The 27,553-nt window shown below is 44.6% G+C and overlaps 1 protein-coding gene across 1 annotated transcript in view; it reads left to right on the top strand.

The window, feature by feature from the left end:
- Positions 1-27,553, top strand: part of stpg2 (sperm-tail PG-rich repeat containing 2) — a 73,621-nt gene that overhangs the window by 2,997 nt on the left and 43,071 nt on the right. Inside the window, exons 5-10 of the mRNA XM_029717972.1 lie at positions 2,744-2,859; positions 5,073-5,184; positions 12,036-12,143; positions 24,300-24,459; positions 25,004-25,161; positions 25,291-25,383. Coding sequence (XP_029573832.1) covers positions 2,744-2,859; positions 5,073-5,184; positions 12,036-12,143; positions 24,300-24,459; positions 25,004-25,161; positions 25,291-25,383 — 747 coding nt within the window. The remainder of the gene's footprint in view (positions 1-2,743; positions 2,860-5,072; positions 5,185-12,035; positions 12,144-24,299; positions 24,460-25,003; positions 25,162-25,290; positions 25,384-27,553) is intronic.

A 27,553-nucleotide genomic window follows, 5' to 3' on the forward strand; every position in this document is an offset into this window, starting at 1 on the left:
GGCTGGCAGAAAGAGATTAGTCAGGTAGGTTATATCAATACTCCAGGCTGGCAGAAAGAGATTAGTCAGGTAGGTTATATCAACACTCCAGGCTGGCAGAAAGAGATTAGTCAGGTAGGTTATATCAACACTCCAGGCTGGCAGAAAGAGATTAGTCAGGTAGGTTATATCAACACTCCAGGCTGGCAGAAAGAGATTAGTCAGGTAGGTTATATCAACACTCCAGGCTGGCAGAAAGAGATTAGTCAGGTAGGTTATATCAACACTCCAGGCTGGCAGAAAGAGATTAGTCAGGTAGGTTATATCAACACTCCAGGCTGGCAGAAAGAGATTAGTCAGGTAGGTTATATCAACACTCCAGGCTGGCAGAAAAAGATTAGTCAGGTAGGTTATATCAACACTCCAGGCTGGCAGAAAGAGATTAGTCAGGTAGGTTATATCAACACTCCAGGCTGGCAGAAAGAGATTAGTCAGGTAGTTAATATCAACACTCCAGGCTGGCAGAAAGAGATTAGTCAGGTAGGTTATATCAACACTCCAGGCTGGCAGAAAAAGATTAGTCAGGTAGGTTATATCAACACTCCAGGCTGGCAGAAAGAGATTAGTCAGGTAGGTTATATCAACACTCCAGGCTGGCAGAAAGAGATTAGTCAGGTAGGTTATATCAACACTCCAGGCTGGCAGAAAGAGATTAATCAGGTAGGTTATATCAACACTCCAGGCTGACAGAAAGAGATTAGTCAGGTAGGTTATATCAACCTTCGAGGCTGGCAGAAAGAGATTAATCAGGTAGGTTATATCAACACTCCAGGCTGGCAGAAAGAGATTAGTCAGGTAGGTTATATCAACACTCCAGGCTGGCAGAAAGAGATTAGTCAGGTAGGTTATATCAACACTCCAGGCTGGCAGAAAAAGATTAGTCAGGTAGGTTATATCAACACTCCAGGCTGGCAGAAAGAGATTAGTCAGGTAGGTTATATCAACACTCCAGGCTGGCAGAAAGAGATTAGTCAGGTAGGTTATATCAACACTCCAGGCTGGCAGAAAGAGATTAATCAGGTAGGTTATATCAACACTCCAGGCTGACAGAAAGAGATTAGTCAGGTAGGTTATATCAACCTTCGAGGCTGGCAGAAAGAGATTAATCAGGTAGGTTATATCAACACTCCAGGCTGGCAGAAAGAGATTAGTCAGGTAGGTTATATCAACACTCCAGGCTGGCAGAAAGAGATTAGTCAGGTAGGTTATATCAACACTCCAGGCTGGCAGAAAGAGATTAATCAGGTAGGTTATATCAACCTTTGAGGCTGGCAGAAAGAGATTAGTCAGGTAGGTTATATCAACACTCCAGGCTGGCAGAAAGAGATTAGTCAGGTAGGTTATATCAACACTCCAGGCTGGCAGAAAGAGATTAGTCAGGTAGGTTATATCAACCTTCGAGGCTGGCAGAAAGAGATTAGTCAGGTAGGTTATATCAACCTTCGAGGCTGGCAGAAAGAGATTAGTCAGGTAGGTTATATCAACACTCCAGGCTGACAGAAAGAGATTAGTCAGGTAGGTTATATCAACACTCCAGGCTGGCAGAAAGAGATTAGTCAGGTAGGTTATATCAACACTCCAGGCTGGCAGAAAGAGATTAGTCAGGTAGGTTATATCAACACTCCAGGCTGGCAGAAAGAGATTAGTCAGGTAGGTTATATCAACACTTCAGGCTGGCAGAAAGAGATTAGTCAGGTAGGTTATATCAACACTCCAGGCTGGCAGAAAGAGATTAGTCAGGTAGGTTATATCAACACTCCAGGCTGGCAGAAAGAGATTAGTCAGGTAGGTTATATCAACACTCCAGGCTGGCAGAAAGAGATTAGTCAGGTAGGTTATATCAACACTCCAGGCTGACAGAAATAGATTAGTCAGGTAGGTTATATCAACCTTCGAGGCTGGCAGAAAGAGATTAGTCAGGTAGGTTATATCAACACTCCAGACTGACAGAAAGAGCTCAGTGATTTAGGGTTATCAAGAGTGCATCAATTAATTCCTTTTTTCCTCTCCCTCTCACTCCTTGTCTTTAAAGGCTTTAAATCTCCTGACTGACATGTGTTTTTAACCACCAAGTTTATCAGGTCATGGAGTTAAGTAGCTGTCTAATGGCATTCTTTCAAAACAGGGAAAACTGTGCTGATAAGACTTGTTTGGGCAACACTGATCTATTGGCTGTCTGATGAATAAACCTTTTTTTCCTAACCTCAATATGCATCACAGTGTACAATTCATTTCAAAGCAGACTAAGTTACTTATATCCTGAGTTGCTTTGGTTTGCTTTAGGAGATTTTGGTACCATTTTGTTAGACAGTATTTTTGTTAAAGATAAGTTTGTAGTGTTCGCAAATTGGATGCAGCCTGTGTTGTTGACTGACATTCAGTTACTGTTCGTGTGTCGCTGATTGAAATTCAAACCTGCCATGTCATTCTGAACCCATGATTACTTAGAAAAGGGCCGCTCATTTCCAGAACTGTCTTTATTGTCATTCTTGTGTTAATAGCCCCTGTGCCATATCTCAAATGCCAGAGTAAAAGTGAGGGAGGTTGTAAAGGAAAGAGATTACTGGTCGCTGAATCTCAGCTGTTCTGAAATATACTGACATTTAGTGGAAATTCATCATCCCATCTTAAAGAAAGCTAAGCAAAAAACACCATTCTAAAATAGAAACAACCCCCCTCCATCGTCACTGTTTTATTTCCACAGGCAGAAACCAGCTTCTCTCTGAAGTACAAAGGCGTCCATTTTGGGAAGATGACAGGGAAGCGAGGCGAGGTGAAGGGGGTAGAGGGCCCTGGACCAGGGCAATATGATCCTGAAGAGTGAGTGCTGTCTGCCTCTCCTCACATCGAACACTTCTCTGCTACTAAACACACACCTAGCCTTCTCCATTCCAGTGGCTCAGATCCATCGGACCACGGCAGTCACACATCTACAGTTGAAGTCGGAAGTTTACATACACCTTAGCCAAATGCATTTAAACTCAGTTTTTCACAATTCCTGACATTTAATCTTAGTAAAAATTCCCAGTCTTAGTTCAGTTAGGATCACCACTTTATTTTAAGAATGTGAAATGTCAGAATAATAGTAGAGAGAATGATTTATTTCAGCTTTTATTTTTGGGTAGCCTTCCACAAGCTTCCCACAATAAGTTGGGTGAATTTTTGCCCATTCCTCCTGACAGAGCTGGTGTAACTGAGTCAGGTTTGTATGCCTCCTTGCTCATACATGCTTTTTCAGTTCTGCCCACAACTTTTCTATAGGATTGAGGTCAGGGCTTTGTGATGGCCACTCCAATAATTTGACTTTGTTTTCCTTAAGCCATTTTGCCACAACTTTGGAAGTATGCTTGGGGTCATTGTCCATTTGGAAGACCCATTTGCGACCAGGCTTTAACTTCCTGACTGATGTCTTGAGATGTTGCTTCAATATATCCACATAATTTTCCTACCTCATGATGCCATCTATTTTGTTAAGTGCACCAGTCCCTCCTGCAGCAAACTACCCACACAACATGATGCTGCCACCCCCGTGCGTCACGGTTGGGATGGTGTTCTTCGGCTTGCAAGCCTCCCCCTTTTTCCTCCAAACATAACAATGGTCATTATTGCCATACAGTTCTATTTTTGTTTCATCAAACCAGAGGACATTTCTCCAAAAAGTACGATCTTTATGCAGTTGCAAAGCGTAGTCTGGCTTTTTTATGGCGGTTTTGGAGCAGTGGCTTCTTCCTTGCTGAGCTGCCTTTCAGGTTATGTCGATACAGGACTTTTGTACCTGTTTCCTCCAGCATCTTCACAAGGTCCGTTGCTGTTGTTCTGGGATTCATTTGCATTTTTTGCACCAAAGTACGTTCATCTCTAAGAGACAGAATGCGTCTCCTTCCTGAGCGGTATGATGGCTGTGTGGTCCCATGGTGTTTATACTGATGAACGTGGTACCTTCAGGCATTTGGAAATTGCTGGATGAAGCAGACTTGTAGAAGTCTACAATTTTTTTTCTGAGGCTCTTGGCTGATTTTCTTTTGATTTTCCCATGATGTCAAGCAAAGAGGCACTGAGTTTGAAGGTAGGCCTTGAAATACATCCACAGGTACACCTCCAATTGATTCAAATTAAGTCAATTAATCAGAAGCTTCTCAAGCCATGACATAATTTTCTGGAATTTTTCAAGTTGTTTAAAGGCACAGTCAACTTAGTGTATGTAAACTTCTGACCCACTGGAATTGTGATACAGTGAATTATAAGTGAAATAATCTGTCTGTAAACAATTGTTGGAAAATTACTTGTGTCATGCACAAAGTAGATGTCCTAAGCGACTTGCCAAAACTAGTTCGTTAACAATAAATTTGTGGAGTGGTTGAAAAAACGAGTTTTAATGACTCCAGCATAAGTGTATGTACTTAAACTTCCGACTTCAACTGTATAGGCAATTGGTACAACATGATCAAATTCCCTGAAATGTGCATTCGTTTTCCTCTTTATCGAAATCCACTCAGGCTAAATGACAACACAGGATATACGCTCCACTATTCAGTCATTTTTGCCTCCAAAGTAAAATTAAAGTCTAACATTGTTTACAATGCACTTCCTGACAGTATTATTGATGGTGAGTGAGAATGAGTCTTACTAAGCACTTTTGGATATTGTGGGCATCCTCCCGACATAGTTATTTGAAAGGCTTCAACAGCTCAATAGTAGGGAGGGCACCTGCGTTCCCCCAGCCATCACATCCCCCACTCTCTTCAATTGAGCTTGGCTTGGACGTGTAAATCAGTCCTCTCCCATCCTCTCCCATCCTCTCCCATTCCCAGATAGATGTGATTAACAGGGTTGGAAACGGCCCGTAAGTAAGCATTTCACTGTTAGTCTAGAGCTGTTGTTTACGAAGCATGTGACAAATAAAATTGGATTGGATTTTGACAGGGTCATTTGGAGATGATTGACAGGGGAAATAAATCCTCCCTCCTAAAAGCTTAAGAGCTGCTGAAAAATACACTTCCCATTTCCTCCACCTATCCCACGTCCATCCGCAGGTATTCCACGACGGAGTACGAGAACGTCAATGTGAGGAAGGGGCAGAAGAGTCGGGCCGAGCTGGTTGTCCCGCGCTACCACGAGATTGTCACCTTGCAGGAGGAGAAGAAGGTAACTCCTTAGGGGATGTGTCCATACCAGTGATGCCACGTCGCCATACTGTAACAACCCCAATCATCATCAGCACAGTGACACTTCTAGTCTCTCTCGTCCCTCTTTCATAGTGCTACTTGAAATGCTACAGGTTCCATAAAGCTAGAGCAGGCCGAGCTAGCTAGCATAAGACTTGGAGTATGGTCCACACCTAGACTAGACTGGAGGAGCAACGCTAAGCATGTTTGAATGCACTGCGTTGAGAATGAGAGGGAGTGACCGGAATGGGGGGAAAGCACTACTGGTGACATCAGCTTCCTACCATTCTCAAAGGGCCTTTTGGGGCTGAGGGGGGAGTGTGCTGTCTGTTCAGCGGACAGCTTTAAGGTTAAGGGAGCCTGAGGGAGGGAGGGAGAGAGGAAGGGAGGGGGAGAGTGTAGGAGGGAGGGAGGGAGGGAGAGAAGATAGAGAGAGGATAGGAGGGCGGGAGGGAGAAAGAGAGAGGATAGGAGGGAGGGAGAGAGAGGATCGGAGGGAGGGAGGCAGGCAGGGAGGGAGGAAGAGCGGGAGGGAGGGAGAAAGAGGGAGGGAGGGAGAGAAGATAGGAGGGAGGGAGAAAGAGAGAGGATGGGAGGGAGGGAAAGAGAGAGGATCGGAGGGAGGGAGGCAGGCAGGGAGGGAGGGAGGGAGAGAGGATAGGAGGGAGGGAGGGAGGTAAGGAGGGAGGGAGGAAAGGATGGGGGCATGGAGTAAGCACTCCCAACCCTCTCCTAGTGAGACAGTAAGTCAGCACTGTGCCAATCTAGAAGCTCTGGAAGGGGCCTTAGAGTGTGTTCCATCCCTGCTGGAAAGGAAACTGCTCTCTCCTAGTCCCATAAATTCAGAGGAGCAGATCTCCAACAGCAACAATCCTCAGGGACTGGAGTGTTGGAGTGTTATTCTTCTCTTCAAGATCATAGAAAGATATATTTTTCAATCTCAGATGAAATATTATTTTCATTAGTCACAACAGCTATTTGTTTGCATGTTTTTTTCTGGAATGTCTCCAGCCTTGCTCTGGCTTTCCTCTCCTCTCCTTTCCTTTGCTTTCACTATCTGTGTCTTCCTCCCCTCCCCTTTTCTCCCCTCCCCTCTCCTTTCCTTTGCTTTCCCTATCTGTGTTTCTTCCTCCACTCTTCTCTCCTCCCTTCTCCTTTCCTCCCCTCCCCTCCCCTCTCCTCTCCCCCCTCTCCTCTCCTCTCATCTCATTTCCTTTCCCCATGTCTTTCCCATGAAACGCTTATTGCATGCGTGACACTGTAGTGTTCTACTTTCAGCTTCCTGTCTCAGTTATATCATGTACCACTAGAGGGCATTCAAGCTTCACATTTGGACGGAGCTTGTGCACTACCTGCTAATACAATGTGATCAGTGTTCCGGGGTGAAGTTTCTCCAAGGTTATAGGTCTAGGAACAGCTTCCCTCCCTGAATCCTAACATTAAGCATTAGTGGGGTAAATGCAAAACTGACCCAAGATCATAATCTAGGGGCAACTTCAATCTACTCCGTGACCTGCAAATGAACTTGATTGCACAAAGGTGGTAGAGATGTTGGTAGCTTGGTAATGATGCTTGATGGTGTTCAAATAGGCTGGAGGAATTACATGTGACATACTTATTAAAGGTGGTAGAGATGTTGGTAGCTTGGTAATGATGCTTGATGGTGTTCAAATAGGCTGGAGGAATTACATGTGACATACTTATTAAAGGTGGTATAGATGTTGGTAGCTTGGTAATGATGCTTGATGGTGTTCAAATAGGCTGGAGGAATTAAATGTGACATACTTATTAAAGGGGTGTTTGACTTTTATACCTCCCTTTATTTCCAGGAGGAAGGCTACTGAAATGATACCTTCAACTATTTATTCAATCTTTACACGTTTATTACAACTTAACACATTTGTATATACATATGTATAATATGTATATTATATTACAGTTAAAGAACACAGAAACAACAGTAGAATTAGTACATCCAAGACAGAACAAACAGTCCAAGTTGACTCCGTCTCTTTTTGAACTGTATACTTCAGACCACCGTGTTTTGCGGTGAGGGGAGGTGCGGTATGGTCAGACTGGGGCGTGTGTGTGGCTGCCCCACGATGTGTGTCCCCTGCTGTGGATCCCCCAGTGGTGTCTGGGCTTCCATCCATCATCATTAGAGAGGGACTGGCACGGCACCGCCCCCCTGGCAGATGGGTAATTATTAGTACGGACACACACCATGGACACCCAAGGAATTACTCAATTCAGTTGAAGTCACTGAATTCAGAATTCAGATTTGAAATAAGTAGCTTCTCCTTTTCAGTTTATCAAGTCTATTATTGAATTGGAATTTCAGTTTACTTTCTGAATTTACGGACTTCGATTGGAATTGGACCCCAACCCTGCACTGTATACTGTCAATTCCATTTCAATTCAGTCAATTCATCAATGGGAAAATTCACCAATGCTTTTCAAAGAGAAGGAAAAAAATGCAATTCAAATTTTAGTTCCTGAATTGACTGAATTGAAATGGGACAGACCCCAGCCCTGGTACCTGGATACCTACATACCTCTGTAGGTCTACCAAGACCTCTCCGTAGTTCTACCAAGACCTCTCCGTAGGTCTCCCAAGACCTCTCCGTAGTTCTACAAAGACCTCTCCGTAGGTCTACCAAGACCTCTCCGTAATTCTACCAAGACCTCTCCGTAGTTCTACCAAGACCTCTCCGTAGTTCTACCAAGACCTCTCCGTAGTTCTACCAAGACCTCTCCGTAGTTCTACCAAGACCTCTCCGTAGTTCTACCAAGACCTCTCCGTACAAGACCTCTCCGTAGGTCTCCCAAGACCTCTCCGTAGGTCTACCAAGACCTCTCCGTAGGTCTACCAAGACCTCTCCGTAGGTCTACCAATACCTCTCCGTAGTTCTACCAAGACCTCTCCGTAGTTCTACCAATGCCCGTGGTTGCATCCCAAATGGCAACCAGTTCCTTTTATAGTATCACTAATGACCAGAGCCCATAGGACCCATACACAGGAGGGTGTAGGATTGGATGTGCTGGCTGGAGGTATTCTGCTGTGAAATGTAGACAGTGGCAGTCTTTAGTTGACCTCTAAAGAGTTGGCAGCAGACGTCTATAAACAGAAGCTGCACACACAGCGACCACATTCATTCTCCCAGACATCATTATTCCTCACCGCTTCCAATGTATTTGCCCACCAAAGAGGTGTGTGTGTGTGTGTGTTTATATGTGTGTGTGTGTGTGTGTGTGTGTGTGTGTGTGTGTGTGTGTGTGTGTGTGTGTGTGTGTGTATATGCGCATGCTGTGTTTATATGTCTGTGTGTGTGTCTGTGTGTCTGTGTGTGTGTGTGTGTGTGTGTGTGTGTGTGTGTGTGTGTGTGTGTGTGTGTGTGCTTGCTTAGTGAACAAATTTTCCTCTGAGTATATGTTTTCTTACTTTGTGTGCAGCTTGGTTTCTCAGTGTGTGTGTTTATATGTCTGTGTGTGTGTTTGTGTGTTCATGCATCTACAGTGAGGGAAAAAAGTATTTGATCCCCTGCTGATTTTGTACGTTTGACCACTGACAAAGAAATGATCAGTCTATAATTTTAATGGTAGGTTTATTTGAACAGTGAGAGACAGAATAACAACAAAAAAATCCAGAAAGACCCATATCAAAAATGTTATAAATTGATTTGCATTTTAATGAGGGAAATAAGTATTTGACCCCCTCTCAATCAGAAAGATTTCTGGCTCCCAGGTGTCTTTTATACAGGTAACGAGCTGAGGTTAGGAGCACACTCTTAAAGGGAGTGCTCCTAATCTCAGCTTGTTACCTGTATAAAAGACACCTGTCCACAGAAGCAATCAATCAATCAGATTCCAAACTCTCCACCATGGCCAAAACCAAAGAGCTCTCCAAGGATGTCAGGGACAAGATTGTAGACCTACACAAGGCTGGAATGGGCTACAAGACCATCACCAAGCAGCTTGGTGAGAAGGTGACAACAGTTGGTGCGATTATTCGCAAATGGAAGAAACACAAAATAACTGTCGATCTCCCTCAGCCTGAGGCTCCATGCAAGATCTCACCTCGTGGAGTTGCAATGATCATGAGAACGGTGAGGAATCAGCCCAGAACTACACGGGAGGATCTTGTCAATGATCTCAAGGCAGCTGGGACCATAGTCACCAAGAAAACAATTGGTAACACACTATGCCGTGAAGGACTGAAATCCTGCAGCGCCCGCAAGGTTCCCCTGCTCAAGAAAGCAAATATACATGCCCGTCTGAAGTTTGCCAATGAACATCTGAATGATTCAGAGGACAACTGGGAGAAAGTGTTGTGGTCAGATGAGACCAAAATGGAGCTCTTTGGCATCAACTCAACTCGCCATGTTTGGAGGAGGAGGAATGCTGCCTATGACCCCAAGAATACCGTCCCCACCGTCAAACATGGAGGTGGAAACATTATGCTTTGGGGGTGTTTTTCTGCTAAGGGGGCAGGACAACTTCACCGCATCAAAGGGACGATGGACGGGGCCATGTACCGTCAAATCTTGGGTGAGAACCTCCTTCCCTCAGCCAGGGCATTGAAAATGGGTTGTGGATGGGTATTCCAGCATGACAATGACTCAAAACACATGGCCAAGTCAACAAAGGAGGGGCTCAAGAAGAAGAACATCAAGGTCCTGGAGTGGCCTAGCCAGTCTCCAGACCTTAATCCCATAGAAAATCTGTGGAGGGAGCTGAAGGTTCGAGTTGCCAAACGTCAGCCTCAACACCTTTAATGACTTGGAGAAGATCTGCAAAGAGGAGTGGGACAAAATCCCTCCTGAGATGTGTGCAAACCTGGTGGCCAACTACAAGAAACGTCTGACCTCTGTGATTGCCAACAAGGGTTTTGCCACCAAGTACTAAGTCATGTTTTCAGAGGGGTCAAATACTTATTTCCCTCATTAAAATGCAAATCATTTTATAACATTTTTGACATGCGTTTTTCTGGATTTTTTTGTTGTTATTCTGTCTCTCACTGTTCAAATAAACCTACCATTAAAATTATAGACTGATAATTTCTTTGTCAGTGGGCAAACGTACAAAATCAGCAGGGGATCAAATACTTTTTTCCCTCACTGTAACATCAGTCTTGTGACTCTGATGGTCTCTACATCATGCAGTAGTGTGGAGGACATGTGGAACTCTGATGGTCTCTACATCATGCAGTAGTGTGGAGGACATGTGGAACTCTGATGGTCTTTACATCATGCAGCAGTGTGGAGGACATGTGGAACTCTGATGGTCTCTACATCATGTAGTAGTGTGGAGGACATGTGGAACTCTGATGGTCTCTACATCATGCAGTAGTGTGGAGGACATGTGGAACTCTGATGGTCTCTACATCATGCAGTAGTGTGGAGGACATGTGGAACTCTGATGGTCTCTACATCATGCAGTAGTGTGGAGGACATGTGGAACTCTGATGGTCTTTACATCATGCAGTAGTGTGGAGGACATGTGGGACATGGCTCCTGGGGAGGGTGGAAGGGCCTGTATGGGGAGGAGGACTTCAGTCTAATGGCCCACTCCACTCCCCGCACTGCAACCCAGGGTTGCATCCCAAATGGCATCTTGTTCCCTAGATAGTGCACCAGGCCCTTGTCAATAGTAGTTCAAAGGGAATACGGTGCCATTTGGGATGCAGCCCTACTAATGTCTAATCAGAGGTAGGTTATTCTTCTTCTGACATCCCTCGCTCAGTCTCCATCTCCGCCCGCTCGGAATGTTCATCTTTATAATTCACTCATCTACTTTTCTCACCTCTGCAATCCTCACTTCTGCAGTCCTCACCTCTGCAGTCCTCACCTCTGCCGTCCTCACCTCTGCAGTCCTCACCTCTGCCGTCCTCACCTCTGCCGTCCTCACCTCTGCCGTCCTCACCTCTGCCGTCCTCACCTCTGCAGTCCTCACCTCTGCAATCCTCACCTCTGCAGTCCTCACCTCTGCAGTCCTCACCTCTGCAGTCCTCACCTCTGCCGTCCTCACCTCTGCCGTCCTCACCTCTGCCGTCCTCACCTCTGCCGTCCTCACCTCTGCCGTCCTCACCTCTACCGTCCTCACCTCTGCCGTCCTCACCTCTGCAGTCCTCACCTCTGCAGTCCTCACCTCTGCAGTCCTCACCTCTGCAGTCCTCACCTCTGCCGTCCTCACCTCTGCCGTCCTCACCTCTACCGTCCTCACCTCTGCCGTCCTCACCTCTGCAGTCCTCACCTCTGCAGTCCTCAGCTGGAAGGGCTCAGATGGCATCCAAAATCACCAAGCTGCTCTATCTTCCTATCTCCCTCTCGGGATAAACCAATTGCTCAATTCAATTCAATGGGCTTTATTGGCATGGGAAGCATGTGTTAACATTGCCAAAGCAAGTGAGGTAGATAATATACAAAAGTGAAATAAACAATAAAAATGAACAGTAAACGTTACACTCACAGAAGTTCCAAAAGAATAAAGACATTACAAATGTCATATTATGTATATATACAGTGTTGTAACGATGTTCAAATGGTTAAAGTACAAAAGGGAAAATCAACATAAATATGGGTTGGATTTACAATGGTGTTTGTTCTTCACTGGTTGACCTTTTCTTGTGGCAACAGGTCACAAATCTTACTGCTGTGATGGCACACTGTGGTATTTCACCCAGTAGATATGGGAGTTTATCAATCTCTCTCTCTCTCTCTCTCTCTCTCTCTCTCTGTGTCTCTCTCTCTGTCTCTCTCTGTCTCTGTCTGTCTCTGTGTCTCTCTCTCTCTGTCTCTCTCTCTGTCTCTGTCTCTCTCTGTCTGTCTGTAGGGAGTGCCAGGTCCAGGCCAGTACCACATCAGGAGTCAGTTTGAGAAGCCAAGCAGCCTGTACGGCAATCTACCTGTCTTCAGCCCTCCTTTCCTCTCTCAGGCGCAGGTACAGTAAATACATCACACCATCCTGAATCACACCACACCATCCTGAATCACACCAGACCATCCTGAAACACAACAGACCATCCTGAAACACAACAGACCACCCTGAAACACAACAGACCACCCTGAAACACAACAGACCATCCTGAAACACAACAGACCACCCTGAAACACAACAGACCACCCTGAAACACAACAGACCATCCTGAAACACAACAGACCATCCTGAAACACAACAGACCATCCTGAAACACAACAGACCATCCTGAAACACACCAGACCATCCTGAAACACACCAGACCGCCCTGAAACACAACAGACCGCCCTGAATCACAACAGACCACCCTGAAACACAACAGACCACCCTGAATCACAACAGACCACCCTGAAACACAACAGACCACCCTGAAACACAACAGACCACCCTGAAACACAACAGACCATCCTGAAACACAACAGACCACCCTGAAACACAACAGACCACCCTGAAACACAACAGACCACCCTGAAACACAACAGACCACCCTGAAACACAACAGACCATCCTGAAACACAACAGACCATCCTGAATCGTGACCGTAACTAAACTAAGGGTGCGTCCAAAATGTCAACCTAGGGAGGGCCCTGGTCAAAAGTTGTGCACTATATAGGGAATAGGGTGCACTACTTTTGACCAGGGCCCCCATGCGAGAGCGTGTGCAAGTGCATACTTCGAGAGAATGGTGGAGAATGGGGACCGACTCAGCCATGGTTGCCACAGTGGCTTCCTGTGGTGTGAAGCAGTCTGTCAGACACACCATGTGATGGCCTCTCGGACAAGACACCATCGTAAGCCCTTTTGACCAGAGTCCTCTCTGTCTTAGGGACAGATGGAAGGTTATATTATTGTACTATCTTAGGATCCGTTGGAGTTCAACTCGGCTATCAATATACAGTACATTTGACTATTTAATTTTCATTCAGGTTCAATCTACATCCTAAATGTATAGTGCACTTCCTCCGTCCCCCATCTCCCGTCGATCCTCCAGGAGGCACAGAAAAGGCCATTCACCTTCCTCATTGGTAGTTCCATGATGAGGCACATCTCGTTCCTGGAGCAAAAACCCTGAGCTACCCGGGGGATACGGTGAAGGATCTCACAGGGTTTATTCCGTGTGTCCAGCCAAGGGCTGCTGCTGCGTAGTGCATGTGGGATTAAATGATATCAAAAGGGTAAATCAGAGAAAATGAAACAGGATTTTATTGAGCTGATCAACACCCTGAAAGGCTCAGAAAAAGCAGCCGATTATCTCTGGCCCCGTGCCGTCGCTGGGTGGCGGCTGTGAAATGTTCAGCAGGAATCTTAGCTCTTCATATCTGGCTTAAAGACTACCGCCACTCTGTTGGCACAACTGTTATTAACAATTTCCACACTTTTTGGAAACAAAAGATACTTTACAGAGATGATGAACACAAACCATCTAGGAGTCTGGACCCTCTTCATATTTCAAGGCTGCGTTTAAGATATTGACTCAGAGACAGACCAAGCCCCGCTCAGGTAATACCTCCCATCCTTTCTAAGCGTTATCGTCATACTGTTGTCTATACTGCCAGGGGTGTTGTCAGCAGTAATCTTGTACCAATTCATTTGAACTCCACTCTTAGATCTGCTATTGTTAGCTCAAAAGAGATGCCCACTGTGTTCTGCTCACCCAATTATTATTAGTTGAAATGTGAATTCCATAAACTTGAATACCCCCTCATTTTTCAAATCATGTAGAGGGCTTGGGCTGTTGCACGATGGCAACCAAAACCCATGTAAGTCCGTTTATAACATTCCATCATTGGTTACTCTGAGAGGTCCTCATACTGACATTGGCTGTGGCCTCAGGCCATATGGTGCCAACCTTCTACTCTCTCCTCTACTACTACTAGGGATAGACCAAATGGTGCAGTTCTACGCAATCTTCTAGCCATACCAACTATATCAATATCAACCATCAGACAGGGCCTGAAACCACCTATTGAACGTAGCTTGTTTGAGTTGGAGACTCCATGTGAATAAAAGATTCGTAAAAGGACTTGGGTTGATACATCTGAACATTAGGAGTTTACATCCTAAACTGGATTACATCAAGATGTGGGCTATGCACAAGAATCTGGCCATTCTGGTACTGACTGAAACTTAGATCTCTGGGGACATTCTGATATTAATATTGAGGGTTATAATGTGTTCAGAGCTGACAGACAGGGTAGAGAGGTTGGAGTGGCCAATCTTATTGAAAATTGTTTATCTGTCTCTTTACTGACATTTTTAAGCCTTTGTTTGAGGGAAAATGTATCCATAACTGTTATAAGGGTCTACCTCCCTCAGCTAACCTTTGTGCACTCGAGGAGTTAACTAGTTTGGTGTCTTCTTTTACTAAATCAGAAGTTATTAAATTATGATTGGGAAATGCAGACTTCAAACAATCTAAAAGACATGTGTAATGATCTAAACCTAACCCAGCTGATGACTACGCCTTCACGGCCCAACCCTAAATATCCTTCAAGGTCAACTCTGATTGATCTTATCTTAACTTAAATATGTTTCTTCTGGTGTCTTCGCCCAGGATATTAGTGACCATTGCCCAGTTGTTTGTGTTAGAAATGTGAGAATACATAATTCTAAACCTCGTGTCGTCACAAAGAGGAACTTTAAAAACTTCAGCAAACAGGCTTTTTAACATGATCTTTATTTTAGTGACCTTGATTGTATTTCAGCTATCACAGAACCTGATTTAGCTTTCAGACTTTTTGCAGATGTCTTTAATACTATTGTGGATAATCATGCTCCCTTCAAAGAATTAAGGGTTAAAGGTAGATGGAATGCCTGGTACACTCCGGAATTATCAGAAGGGGCTAATAAAAGAGATCACGCTTGTGTCAAGGCCAGGGACACAGGCTTAGGCCCGGACTGGCAAGCTTTTAAGCAACTGAGGAATCATTGTGTAAGAGAAGTCAGAAAGGCTAAATCTGATTATTATGTAACCGCTCTTTCAGATTGTAATGGGAACCCGGCTAAATTTTGGATAACTGTCAAATCCCTGAAGGGTTCTACTTCCTCCTCTCTGCCACAACAAATTAATTCAGACACTGGCCTCATTATGGGAAAAAAATGCCATTATTAATGCATTTAATCAGCATTTTATTTCAGCGGGCTATCTCTTTGGAATAACTTCTAAGCCTATTCACAATGATACTGGGCTGGATGCTGATAGGGGAAACTTTCTGAATGATCAGAGAAATGATAGTCAAAGCTTTTCTTTTAGGTTATTTACAGAAAAATAAGTCCTGGATGCTTTGCTAGCATTAGACAACAAGAAATCCACAGGGGGGGGCGACCAATTGGATCCTGGTCTGCCTAAGTGTGCAGCGCCCATCATTGTTGGCTCAATAACCCACATTAGTTATTTAACATTGTTATCAGGAAATATTCCAAAATTATGGAATTCAGCTCTTGTTCTGCTACTCCATAAGGACGGGAATAGTAGAGATCTTAATCATTATCGCCACATTTCAAGGCTTCTTTGTCTAGCTAAGATTCTAGAATCCTTGGTAAATGCACAACTTTGCTCTTTTTTATCTGAGAAATGTATTTAGAATGTAAACCAATCAGGGTTTAGTCCTGGGCATAGCACTAATACAGCTACCACTTTAGTAGTTAATGATCTTGTCGATGCTTTACACACTAAAATGAAATGTGCTGCTTTGTTTGTGGACCAGTCTAAACTCTTGATACAGTTGATCACGCTATTGTATTGACTAAGTTGTCCTCGATAGGCTCGAGCTCTGACGCCTGTTCATGGTTTCATGATTATCTTAGTGACAGAACTCAGACCAGCGTGATTGATGAGGTTAAGTCTGAATTTCTTGAAGTGCATAAAGTCGATTTTAGAATCTGGGCCCAGATTCACAAAACCTTCTTAAGAAGAAATGTCTTCTTAACTGCCATTTTTTCCTTAACTATAGACGTATGAAGAAAGTTAAGCAAAGTTGCTATTCCTCAAAAAGGTTATTGGACATGTTCTTGCGTTATTTCTTATGTTTCTCCTTAAGGAAAAAGTTAAGAGGAAATTAGATTCTTGAAAATAAAGTTATTGGATTGTTTTCTTAATTCCAAGGTAGCTAAACCCTCGTCTTAAACTCAGGGCAGTGAGAGAATAAGCTGATGAAAGCAATTGAACATGTTTAATTCACTCACAAACTTCATCTGAAAGTTTCAGTATTGATTATTTTAAACCCAAGAACATGCTTTAGAACAGTAATCTCAGTATGAAATATGCTAACATGATTGCCATTGCTAGCTAGATAGCTAACTAAATCGGTTGACTAGCAACAAACATCTTAAGAAAACAGTTAAGAAATTCGTAAGAAGATATTTGAGAAGTCCTTAAGAAAATCATTAAATCTTAAAATATTGTTGAGGAATCTTATGAACTTCTTATTTTTTTTCTTAAGAAGCTTCTTAAGTTTTTGCATTATAAGTGTTTTGTGAATCTGGGCCAAGTTCTCTTCACAAATTGTAAACTTCATGTATATGAGGATGATACGGTTATGTATGCTATTGCCCTGACTGTTGATTTGGCTGTGTCAAAACTACAGTCAGATTGTATAGCTATGCATGAATTCCTTGCTGATTTAAAACTTGTGCTTAATACGGGCAAAATTAAATACATGTTGTTTTTAAACTCTCGTAAGAGTGTTTCAGATTAACTACATGTTAACTCATTAGATGGTTCTCCAATTGAACGTGTTCCCGCATATAAATACCTACGCATTGGGATTGATATGGATTTGACATTTAAAAAACATGTAAATGAGCTGGTTAAGAAGCTAAGATTTAAAGTTGTCTTTATCTCCAGAAACAGATCATGTCTTTCTCTAATCAGTAGGAAGCAGATTATTCAGTCAACCTTTTTATCTGTTCTTGATTACGGTGATATTATTTATCAAAGTGCAGCTGCTACTACTCTTAAACCTTTGGATGCCATCTACCATATTGCCCTTCGTTTTGTTACAGATGACAGATTTGATATTCATCACTGTATCCTGTATCAAAAGGTTGGCTGGACTTCGCTAAAGACCGTAGATCTCTACATTACATTAAGGCCCTAATTCATAAACTTTCATCTTATCTAACTTATAGTATAGACACTCAGTTGCCTAACCCGTTGACAGGATTGGTTAACTTCTAGGGTCTCCACCGAGCTAGGTAAATCTGATTTTAGTTTTAATACACCGTATTGCTGGAACAAAATTCTAAATACATTTAATCTTAATGTTCTGGTGCCATTCGGGCAATTTAAAGTATTGATTTGGGAATAATTTGTGGCGTAATGTTACTGTTTTTCTGGGTGATTTGTGATGTTTTATTTGTGCTTCCCATCACTGTGTTTTTGTATTTTAATATATATATATATATATAACTGTTTTCTACATTGTAGAATAATAGTGAAGGCATCAACACTATGAAATAACACATATGGTATCATGTAGTAACCAAAAACATGTTAAACAAATCAAAATATATTTTCTATTTTAGATTCAGGTGACTACCCCATGAATCTTGTTGAGAGAATGCCAAGAGTGTGCAAAGCTGTCATCAAGGCAAAGGGTGGCTACTTTGAAGAATCTCAAATATATTTTGATTTGTTTAACCTCTCTAGGGTAGGGGGCAGTATTTTCACATCCGGATAAAAAACGTACCCGATTTAATCTGGTTATTACTACTGCCCAGAAACTAGAATATGCATATAATTTAATTTGGATAGAAAACACAGTTTCTAAAACTGTTTGAATGGTGTCTGTGAGTATAACATAACTCATATGGCAGGCCAAAACCTGAGAAGATTCTGTACAGGAAGTGCCCTCTCTGACCATTTCTTGGCCTTCTACACTCTCTTTATCGAAAACAGAGGATCTCTGCTGTAACGTGACATTTTCTAAGTCTCCCATAGGCTCTCAGAAGGCGCCAGAACGTTGAATGATGACTTTGCAGCCCCTGGCTGAAAAACAGTAGCGCATTTGGATAGTGGTCGATCTGAGAACAATGAGACGGGCGCACGCGTGCCTGTGAAGAGGCCATTTTACATTTTCAGTCTTTGAACGAAAAAGACGTCTCCCGGTCTGAATATTATCGCTATTTTACGAGAAAAATCGCATAAAAATTGATTTTAAACAGCGTTTGACATGCTTCGAAGTACGGTAATGGAATACTTTGAATTTTTTTGTCACGATACGCGTCCGCGCGTCACCGTTCGGACGTCTTGAACGCAAGAACTATTTGAACATAACTATGGATTATTTTGAACCAAAACAACATTTGTGGATGAAGTAGAAGTCCTGGGAGTGCATTCTGACGAAGAACAGCAAAGGTAATCCAATTTTTCTTATAGTAATTCTGAGTTTAGTGAACGCCAAACTTGGTGGGTGTCAAATTAGCTAGCCCGTGATGGCGAGCTATCTTCTCAGAATATTGCAAAATGTGCTTTTGCCGAAAACCTATTTTAAAATCGGACACCGCGATTGCATAAAGGAGTTCTGTATCTATAATTCTTAAAATAATTCTTATGTTTTTTGTGAACGTTTATCGTGAGTAATTTAGTCAATTCACCGGAAGTTTTCGGTATGTTTGCTAGTTCTGAACGTCAAATGCTAATGTAAAAAGCTGTTTTTTGATATAAATATGAACTTGATTGAACGAAACATGCATGTATTGTATAACATAATGTCCTAGGAGTGTCATCTGATGAAGATCATCAAAGGTTAGTGCTGCATTTAGCTGTGGTTTTGGTTTTTGTGACATTATATGCTAGCTTGAAAAATGGGTGTGTGATTATTTCTGGCTGGGTACTCTCCTGACATAATCTAATGTTTTGCTTTCGTTGTAAAGCCTTTTTGAAATCGGACAATGTGGTTAGATTAACGAGAGTCTTGTCTTTAAAATGGTGTAAAATAGTCATATGTTTGAGAAATTGAAGTAATAGCATTTCGAAGGTATTTGAATATCGCGCCACTCGATTCCACTGGCTGTTGACTAGGTGGGACGATTTCGTCCCACATACCCTAGAGAGGTTAACACTTTTTTGGTTACTACATGATTCCATATGTGTTATTTCATAGTTTTATTTTATTATTATTATTTATTTATTTAACTAGGCAAGTCAGTCAAAAACAAATTCTTATTTTCAATGACGGCCGAGGAACAGTGGGTTAACTGCCGTGTTCAGGAGCAGAACGACAGATTTTTACCTTGTCAGCTCGGGGATTTGATCTCGCAACTTTTCGGTTACAAGTCCAATACTCTAACCACTAGGCTACCTGCCGCCTGTTTTGATGTCTTCACTATTATTCTACAATGTAAAAAAAATGTACAAATAAAGAAAACTCCTTGAATGAGTAGGTGTGTCCAAACTTTTGACTGGTACTGTACATACTGTATATTATGTGTATAATGTGTGTATTTGTGTTGTATTGTGCAGGCCACATTTGGAAAAGAAACCTAGGTCTCAATATGTTTTCCCTGTTAAAAATATAAATATAAATATTTACTTATTTTGACCAGGCTCTGGTCTAAAGTAGTGCATTATATAGGAAATAGGGTGCCATTTGGGATTTAGACCTCAGATGAATTCCTTGTTGGATTAGGAAGAGCTCAGATTGCTACAGCATTTCAGCAGAACTCTTTTTGCGTCATGTGGATAGCTAGACTCAAAGAAAATCCTGACAGATGTCTTAATTAACACTCTCTCAGCCGCCACACACACACACACACACACACACACACACACACACACACACACACACACACACACACACACACACACACACACACACACACACATTCCACTGGGGTACAAATCAGCTCCATCTGCATATAAAACACTTCTATAGTTTCTGATGAGAGACAGACAGGTTGGAGTTGACAGACAGTCTTCTTTCTGGACTCTACAGAGCGGGTGTAAGGGGGAGTTAGTGCGAGTTGGTGTGAGTTAACGGGAGTTAGTGCAAGTGAGTTAGCTGGGAGTTAGCGGGAGTTAGCAGGCATTAGCGGCTCTGACCTGGTTTCTCTGGCTCCACACTGCGTCAGCATACCGCTCTGCCCTGTGAAGTCGTCTCTCTAGGTCTCTCAGCTAGGACGCTCTGCCCTGTGAAGTCGTCTCTCTAGGTCTCTCAGCTAGGACGCTCTGCCCTGTGAAGTCGTCTCTCTAGGTCTCTCAGCTAGGACGCTCTGCCCTGTGAAGTCGTCTCTCTAGGTCCCTCAGCTAGGACGCTCTGCCCTGTGAAGTCGTCTCTCTAGGTCTCTCAGCTAGGACGCTCTGCCATGTGAAGTCGTCTCTCTAGGTCTCAGCTAGGACGCTCTGCCCTGTGAAGTCGTCTCTCTAGGTCTCTCAGCTAGGACGCTCTGCCCTGTGAAGTCGTCTCTCTAGGTCTCTCAGCTAGGATGCTCTGCCCTGTGAAGTCGTCTCTCTAGGTCTCTCAGCTAGGACGCTCTGCCCTGTGAAGTCGCCTCTCTAGGTCTCTCAGCTAGGACGCACTGCCCTGTGAAGTCGTCTCTCTAGGTCTCTCAGCTAGGATGCTCTGCCTCTGTGATTCTCGTCTTTCCGGCTCCGCGCCACCCACGCCATCTGACACTCTCATCCAGAAGAAGGAAGGGGAATGAGAGAAGCAGCTGGAGCCCATCCTCTCCTCTCATCTGCTCTCCTCTGATCTCCTCTCCTCTGCTCTCCTCTCATCTCCTCTGCTCTCCTCTCATCTCCTCTGCTCTCCTCTCACCTCCTCTGCTCACCTCTCATCTGCTCTGCTCACCTCTCATCTGCTCTGCTCACCTCTACTCTCCTCTCATCTCCTCTACTCTCCTCTCATCTCCTCTGCTCTCCTCTCATCTGCTCTGCTCTCCTCTCATCTCCTCTGCTCACCTCTCATCTCCTCTGCTCACCTCTGCTCTCCTCTGCTCTGCTCTCCTCTCATCTCCTCTGCTCACCTCTTCTCTGCTCTGCTCTCATCTCCTTTCTTCTCCTCTTCTCTGCTCACCTCTCCTCTCATCTCCTCTGCTCTCCTCTCATCTCCTCTGCTCTCCTCTCATCTCCTCTGCTCACCTCTCATCTCCCCTGCTCTCCTCTCATCTCCTCTCATCTCCTCTCCTCTCATCTCCTCTGCTCTCCTCTCCTCTACTCTCCTCTGCTCTGCTCTGCTCTCATCTCATCTCCTCTGCTCACCTCTCCTCTGCTCTGCTCTGCTCTCATCTCATCTCCTCTGCTCACCTCTCATCTCCTCTGCTCTGCTCACCTCTCATCTCCTCTGCTCACCTCTCATCTCATCTCCTCTGCTCACCTCTCATCTCATCTCCTCTGCTCACCTCTCATCTCCTCTGCTCACCTCTACTCTCATCTCATCTCCTCTGCTCACCTCTCATCTCCTCTGCTCACCTCTACTCTCCTCTCATCTCCTCTGCTCACCTCTCCTCTCCTCTGCTCACCTCTCATCTCCTCTGCTCTCCTCTGCTCACCTCTCCTCTCCTCTGCTCACCTCTCATCTCCTCTGCTCTGCTCTCCTCTCCTCTCCTCTGCTCACCTCTCATCTCCTCTGCTCTGCTCTCCTCTCCTCTCCTCTGCTCACCTCTCATCTCCTCTGCTCTGCTCTCCTCTCGTCTCATCTCCTCTGCTCACCTCTCATCTCCTCTGCTCATCTCTTATTTCCTCTGCTCTGCTCTCATTTCCTTTCTTCTCCTCTCCTCTCATCTCCTCTGCTCACCTCTCCTCTCCTCTGCTCACCTCTCATCTCCTCTCATCTCCTCTGTTCACCTCTCATCTCATCTCCTCTGCTCACCTCTCATCTCCTCTGCTCACCTCTGCTCTCCTCTGCTCTGCTCTCCTCTCATCTCCTCTGCTCACCTCTCATCTCCTCTGCTCACCTCTTATCTCCTCTGCTCTGCTCTCATCTCCTTTCTTCTCCTCTCCTCTCATCTCCTCTGCTCTCATCTCCTCTGCTCACCTCTTATCTCCTCTGCTCTTCTCTCATCTCCTCTGCTCTGCTCTCCTCTACTCTCCTCTGCTCTCCTCTCATCTCCTCTGCTCACCTCTCATCTCCTCTGCTCACCTCTCATCTCCTCTGCTCACCTCTCATCTCCTCTGCTCACCTCTCATCTCCTCTGCTCTTCTCTCCTCTCCTCTGCTCACCTCTCATCTCCTCTGCTCACCTCTCATCTCCTCTGCTCTTCTCTCCTCTCCTCTCCTCTGCTCACCTCTCATCTCCTCTGCTCACCTCTCATCTCCTCTGCTCATCTCTCATCTCCTCTGCTCACCTCTCATCTCCTCTGCTCACCTCTCATCTCCTCTGCTCTTCTCTCCTCTCCTCTGCTCACCTCTCATCTCCTCTGCTCACCTCTCATCTCCTCTGCTCTGCTCTCCTCTCCTCTCATCTCCTCTGCTCACCTCTCATCTCCTCTGCTCACCTCTTATCTCCTCTGCTCTGCTCTCATCTCCTTTCTTCTCCTCTCCTCTCATCTCCTCTGCTCTCCTCTCATCTCTTCTGCTCTTCCCTCATCTCCTCTGCTCTTCTCTCATCTCCTCTGCTCTGCTCTCCTCTCCTCTACTCTCCTCTGCTCTCCTCTCATCTCCTCTGCTCATCTCTCATCTCCTCTGCTCTCCTCTCATCTCCTCTGCTCACCTCACCTCTCCTCTCCTCTCCTCTCACCTCCTCTCCTCTCACCTCAGGAGCCCTGTATTGGTACTGATCTAACCTCAGCCTTAGTTTCCCCACATGAGTTAATGTAGCACTTTATACAATCTGGCATATTCAGCCTTGCTTGCGTCGACTGAACCCTCCCTCCCTCCCTCCCTCCCTCCCTCCCTCCCTCCCTCCCTCCCTCCCTCCCTCCCTCCCTCTGTAAGAGCTCCATAATAAGCATTAGCACTATGGCTGACTGTAAAACAACACATTTCACTGCACCTATCTGGTGTATGTGACAATAAAACATTATTATTGTTTTTTTATACACATGCACTCTTTATAATCAATCCCCTCTTTTCGTCTATCACCTATAAATGGGAATGTACGAATGGATCGGCAGTGTTTGGTGTGGAACGAAGGCCTCTTCAACAACTGATCTAACCTAGCCATTTAGAAGTGTTCGCTACAGGAAGGCCTCTTCAACAACTGATCTAACCTAGCCATGTAGAAGTGTTCGCTACAGGAAGGCCTCTTCAACAACTGATCTAACCTAGCCATGTAGAAGTGTTCGCTACAGGAAGGCCTCTTCAACAACTGATCTAACCTAGCCATGTAGAAGTGTTCGCTACAGGAAAGGGGAGTGTCCTTGGTTAGTGGGGAGACCGGGCTTCTCAGAGTCTATACACCTGCAGTTTTCAACGCCAAATCATCCTCCAAGGCTGAGGAGTGAGAGAGATATGAAGTCTGTTAAACAAGTGGACCTTCATGTCTATAAGAATGTTACTTCCTCACCATGACCCTTGGTCTGTTTTCCTCGTCTTTCTATTCTGATCTGTGGTCAGGCATGTAGCTACGGTAGATAGCAGATAATGATCTGTGGTCAGGCGTGTAGTTACGGTAGATAGCAGATAATGATCTGTGGTCAGGCGTGTAGTTACGGTAGATAGCAGATAATGATCTGTGGTCAGGCGTGTAGTTACGGTAGATAGCAGATAATGATCTGTGGTCAGGCGTGTAGCTACGGTAGATAGCAGATAATGATCTGTGGTCAGGCGTGTAGTTACGGTAGATAGCAGATAATGATCTGTGGTCAGGCGTGTAGCTACGGTAGATAGCAGATAATGATCTGTGGTCAGGCGTGTAGTTACGGTAGATAGCAGATAATGATCTGTGGTCAGGCGTGTAGCTACGGTAGATAGCAGATAATGATCTGTGGTCAGGCGTGTAGTTACGGTAGATAGCAGATAATGATCTGTGGTCAGGCGTGTAGTTATGGTAGATAGCAGATAATGCAGGGAGCATTGTAGACAGGGCACCAGTCTGTTTGTGCCATCATGCCACTCCTTGCCAATCCTTTTCATGCCAAACATGAAGAGCTGAAACATACTGTAACCCAGGATAGCAGCATTGTGAGTGGATGACATGACTGTTTGGTGTCCCCTGTCTGTCTGTCTGTCCCTCTCAGCGGTTCAGTCCTGTGAAGGAACTGGCTCCTCCTGTAGGTATGTACAATGACCCGCGCTGTGCTCTGGATATCCTCAAGAAGACCACTGGAATGCAGAGAAATCCCTTTGGCCTGACTGCTGTCCGGTTCCTTCCTGACAGCCGGAAACAGTCCACTCCAGGTGCGTCTGTGTGTGTGTGTGTGTGTGTGTGTGTGTGTGTGTGTGTGTGTGTGTGTGTGTGTGTGTGTGTGTGTGTGTGTGTGTGTGTGTGTGTGTGTGTGTGTGTGTGTGTGTGTGTCTGTGTGTGTATAATATATATCCACAACACACTCTGTCTCCCCCACACCTCTCAAACACTCCCCGTTACTCACATTGCTGACCCAGTGTGTGTTTATGTACTTAACGGCCGGGCGGATGTTTTATGGCTGATACATGGTGGCAGTACATCATCTGGAAATACTGCCATTTGCCAAGTGCATAAATGCCCGGCATAGATAGATGGCTAAAGGTAGTTTCAGTGATGACTGAAACGTCAGTCTGTGTGAAGTAGAGCTTTTATGTATTGTAGTGTTAGTGTGTGTACAGGGAGAGATTTAATGTATCAAGGTAGGCGCCGGGTAATCGAACAGTCATTCCCCCACATTTATCCATTTACTGCCTCTCTTACACACACATCAACACAGTCCCCACCCCCGCCTGTGTTAATGCTCTGCTTCCACCTCAGGTCCTGGTGCCTATAATATGTTTGAATATGGCCTGGCCCAGGACAGCATAAAAAAGGCTTACCTAGAGAGTACCAGGAAGGGAGGCTTCGGATCGACAGCCCAACGCAGTCTCGTGTTCCATAACAATGAAGAGGTCCCTGGGCCTGGCCAGTACAAGGTAGGACTTGCTCTCAGCACTGCTAGAAAGACAAGCCTATGATCTGAACTGTAGTGTGGTGGAACCATGGGGATTATTACAGAGCTCAGCAAACACTCTCATCTCCTGTGTGTGTGTGTGTGTGTCTAGGTGGAGAAGAAGACAGAGGAGCTGTACAAGAAGCAGCACACAGCAGCATTCAAGTCGGCCACAGAACGACTGGCCATATCCCTGGTGGCTAAAGTAAGACTACGGGGCTTTAATTCATCACACACACACACACACCACCAGCACAGACTCAGCATGCATGTTGTGATACAGCTGTTTAGAACAGGTACCAAGTCAGCATGTGAACTAAGGAGAGTATCAACAACACACAGTCAGAAAGCTTTCACAATAGATACTCCACCTTCCCTCAGAACGGCATTCTCTAGTCTGCTAAGGAAGTCTCAATTATAAATGGCCAACCTGTAAACACACACACACACACACACGTTCGCTGAAGGTCTGAGGCTCAGTGCTGCTGTTAGTGTGTGTGTGTATGTGTGCAGCAGTTAAGTGGGAGTAATACGCCTGGGTTTAAGCTGTCCTCTCTAAATAGTGCATCTCAGCTGGCAGCATTTGTCCCAGGTTGTCCTGATGCTCAGCCAGAGCACGCTGCTCCCTCTGTCAACACTGACAATTTATTCCACGCACAACGCCGTCCCCATTCCCCCCCATATTGATCAATTCCGGACCATCATAAAACTAGACGTGTAATTAATTTCTCTCCCAGCAAGTTGCTTCTCTTATTAATCACCTTTAACAGCTGTATGGTGTGTCATAAATGGCACGCTATTCCCTGTGTAGTGCACTACTTTTGACCAGAGCCCTATGGCACCCTATTCCCTGTGTAGTGCACTACTTTTGACCAGAGCCCTATGGCACCCTATTCCCTGTGTAGTGCACTACTTTTGACCAGACACTAGGATGCTACTTGGGATACCTCAATTAACATAGCGGGGGGGGGCATATTGAGCCAAGTCTCACTAATGGTCCTGAAGTGTACTGACAGAGGCAGAACGTTTTGGAGCAGTTTGTAGTTTGATAGGAACGCTTGTCGTGTGGTTTGGTGGGTTTCTGGCCAAGACAAGAGTCAGAAGTATGCATATCATCACAAAGCCAACATCTAAAATGTACAGAACTGGGTCCAATACTATTTGAAAACTTTTCAAATACTTTGAACATTTGCCGTAGCTTCTCGGGAGTGCTATATGGGCGGGGTTCCCGTTTTCTCACTATTCTCTTGGTAATTAAGCCATGCAAGCTCAATCAAGCACATATAAAGTATTTTAAATCATTTCAAATAGTATTTGAACCCAGGTCGTAAGCTGTGTGGGTGAATAATATGAAGGTATGCGTGTCAGTCAGGGACATTTTGAGCTTTGTCAATTGTAATGGTGAAAGGTATACCTCCACACTGAACCATACTAACAAGGTATACCTCCACACTGAACCATACTAACAAGGTATACCTCCACACTGAACCATACTAACAAGGTATACCTCCACACTGAACCATACTAACAAGGTATACCTCCACACTGAACCATACTAACAAGGTATACCTCCACACTGAACCATACTAACAAGGTATACCTCCACACTGAACCATACTAACAAGGTATACCTCCACACTGAACCATACTAACAAGGTATACCTCCACACTGAACCATACTAACAAGGTATACCTCCACACTGAACCATACTAACAAGGTATACCTCCACACTGAACCATACTAACAAGGTATACCTCCACACTGAACCATACTAACAAGGTATACCTCCACACTGAACCATACTAACAAGGTATACCTCCACACTGAACCATACTAACAAGGTATACCTCCACAGTGAACCATACCATACTAACAAGGTATACCTCCACACTGAACCATACCATACTAACAAGGTATACCTCCACACTGAACCATACCATACTAACAAGGTATACCTCCACACTGAACCATACCATACCAACAAGGTATACCTCCACACTGAACCATACCATACTAACAAGGTATACCTCCACACTGAACCATACCATACTAACAAGGTATACCTCCACAATGAACCATACTAACAAGGTATACCTCCACACTGAACAATACCATACCAACAAGGTATACCTCCACACTGAACCATACCATGCTAACAAGGTATACCTCCACACTGAACCATACCAACAAGGTGTACCTCCACAGTGAACCATACCATACTAACAAGGTATACCTCCACAGTGAACCATACCATACTAACAAGGTATACCTCCACACTGAACCGTACCATACTAACAAGGTATACCTCCACAGTGAACCATACTAACAAGGTATACCTCCACAGTGAACCATACTATCAAGGTATACCTCCACA

This window comes from Salmo trutta, chromosome 27 (assembly GCF_901001165.1).
Source record: "Salmo trutta chromosome 27, fSalTru1.1, whole genome shotgun sequence".
Classification (NCBI taxonomy): domain Eukaryota; kingdom Metazoa; phylum Chordata; class Actinopteri; order Salmoniformes; family Salmonidae; genus Salmo; species Salmo trutta.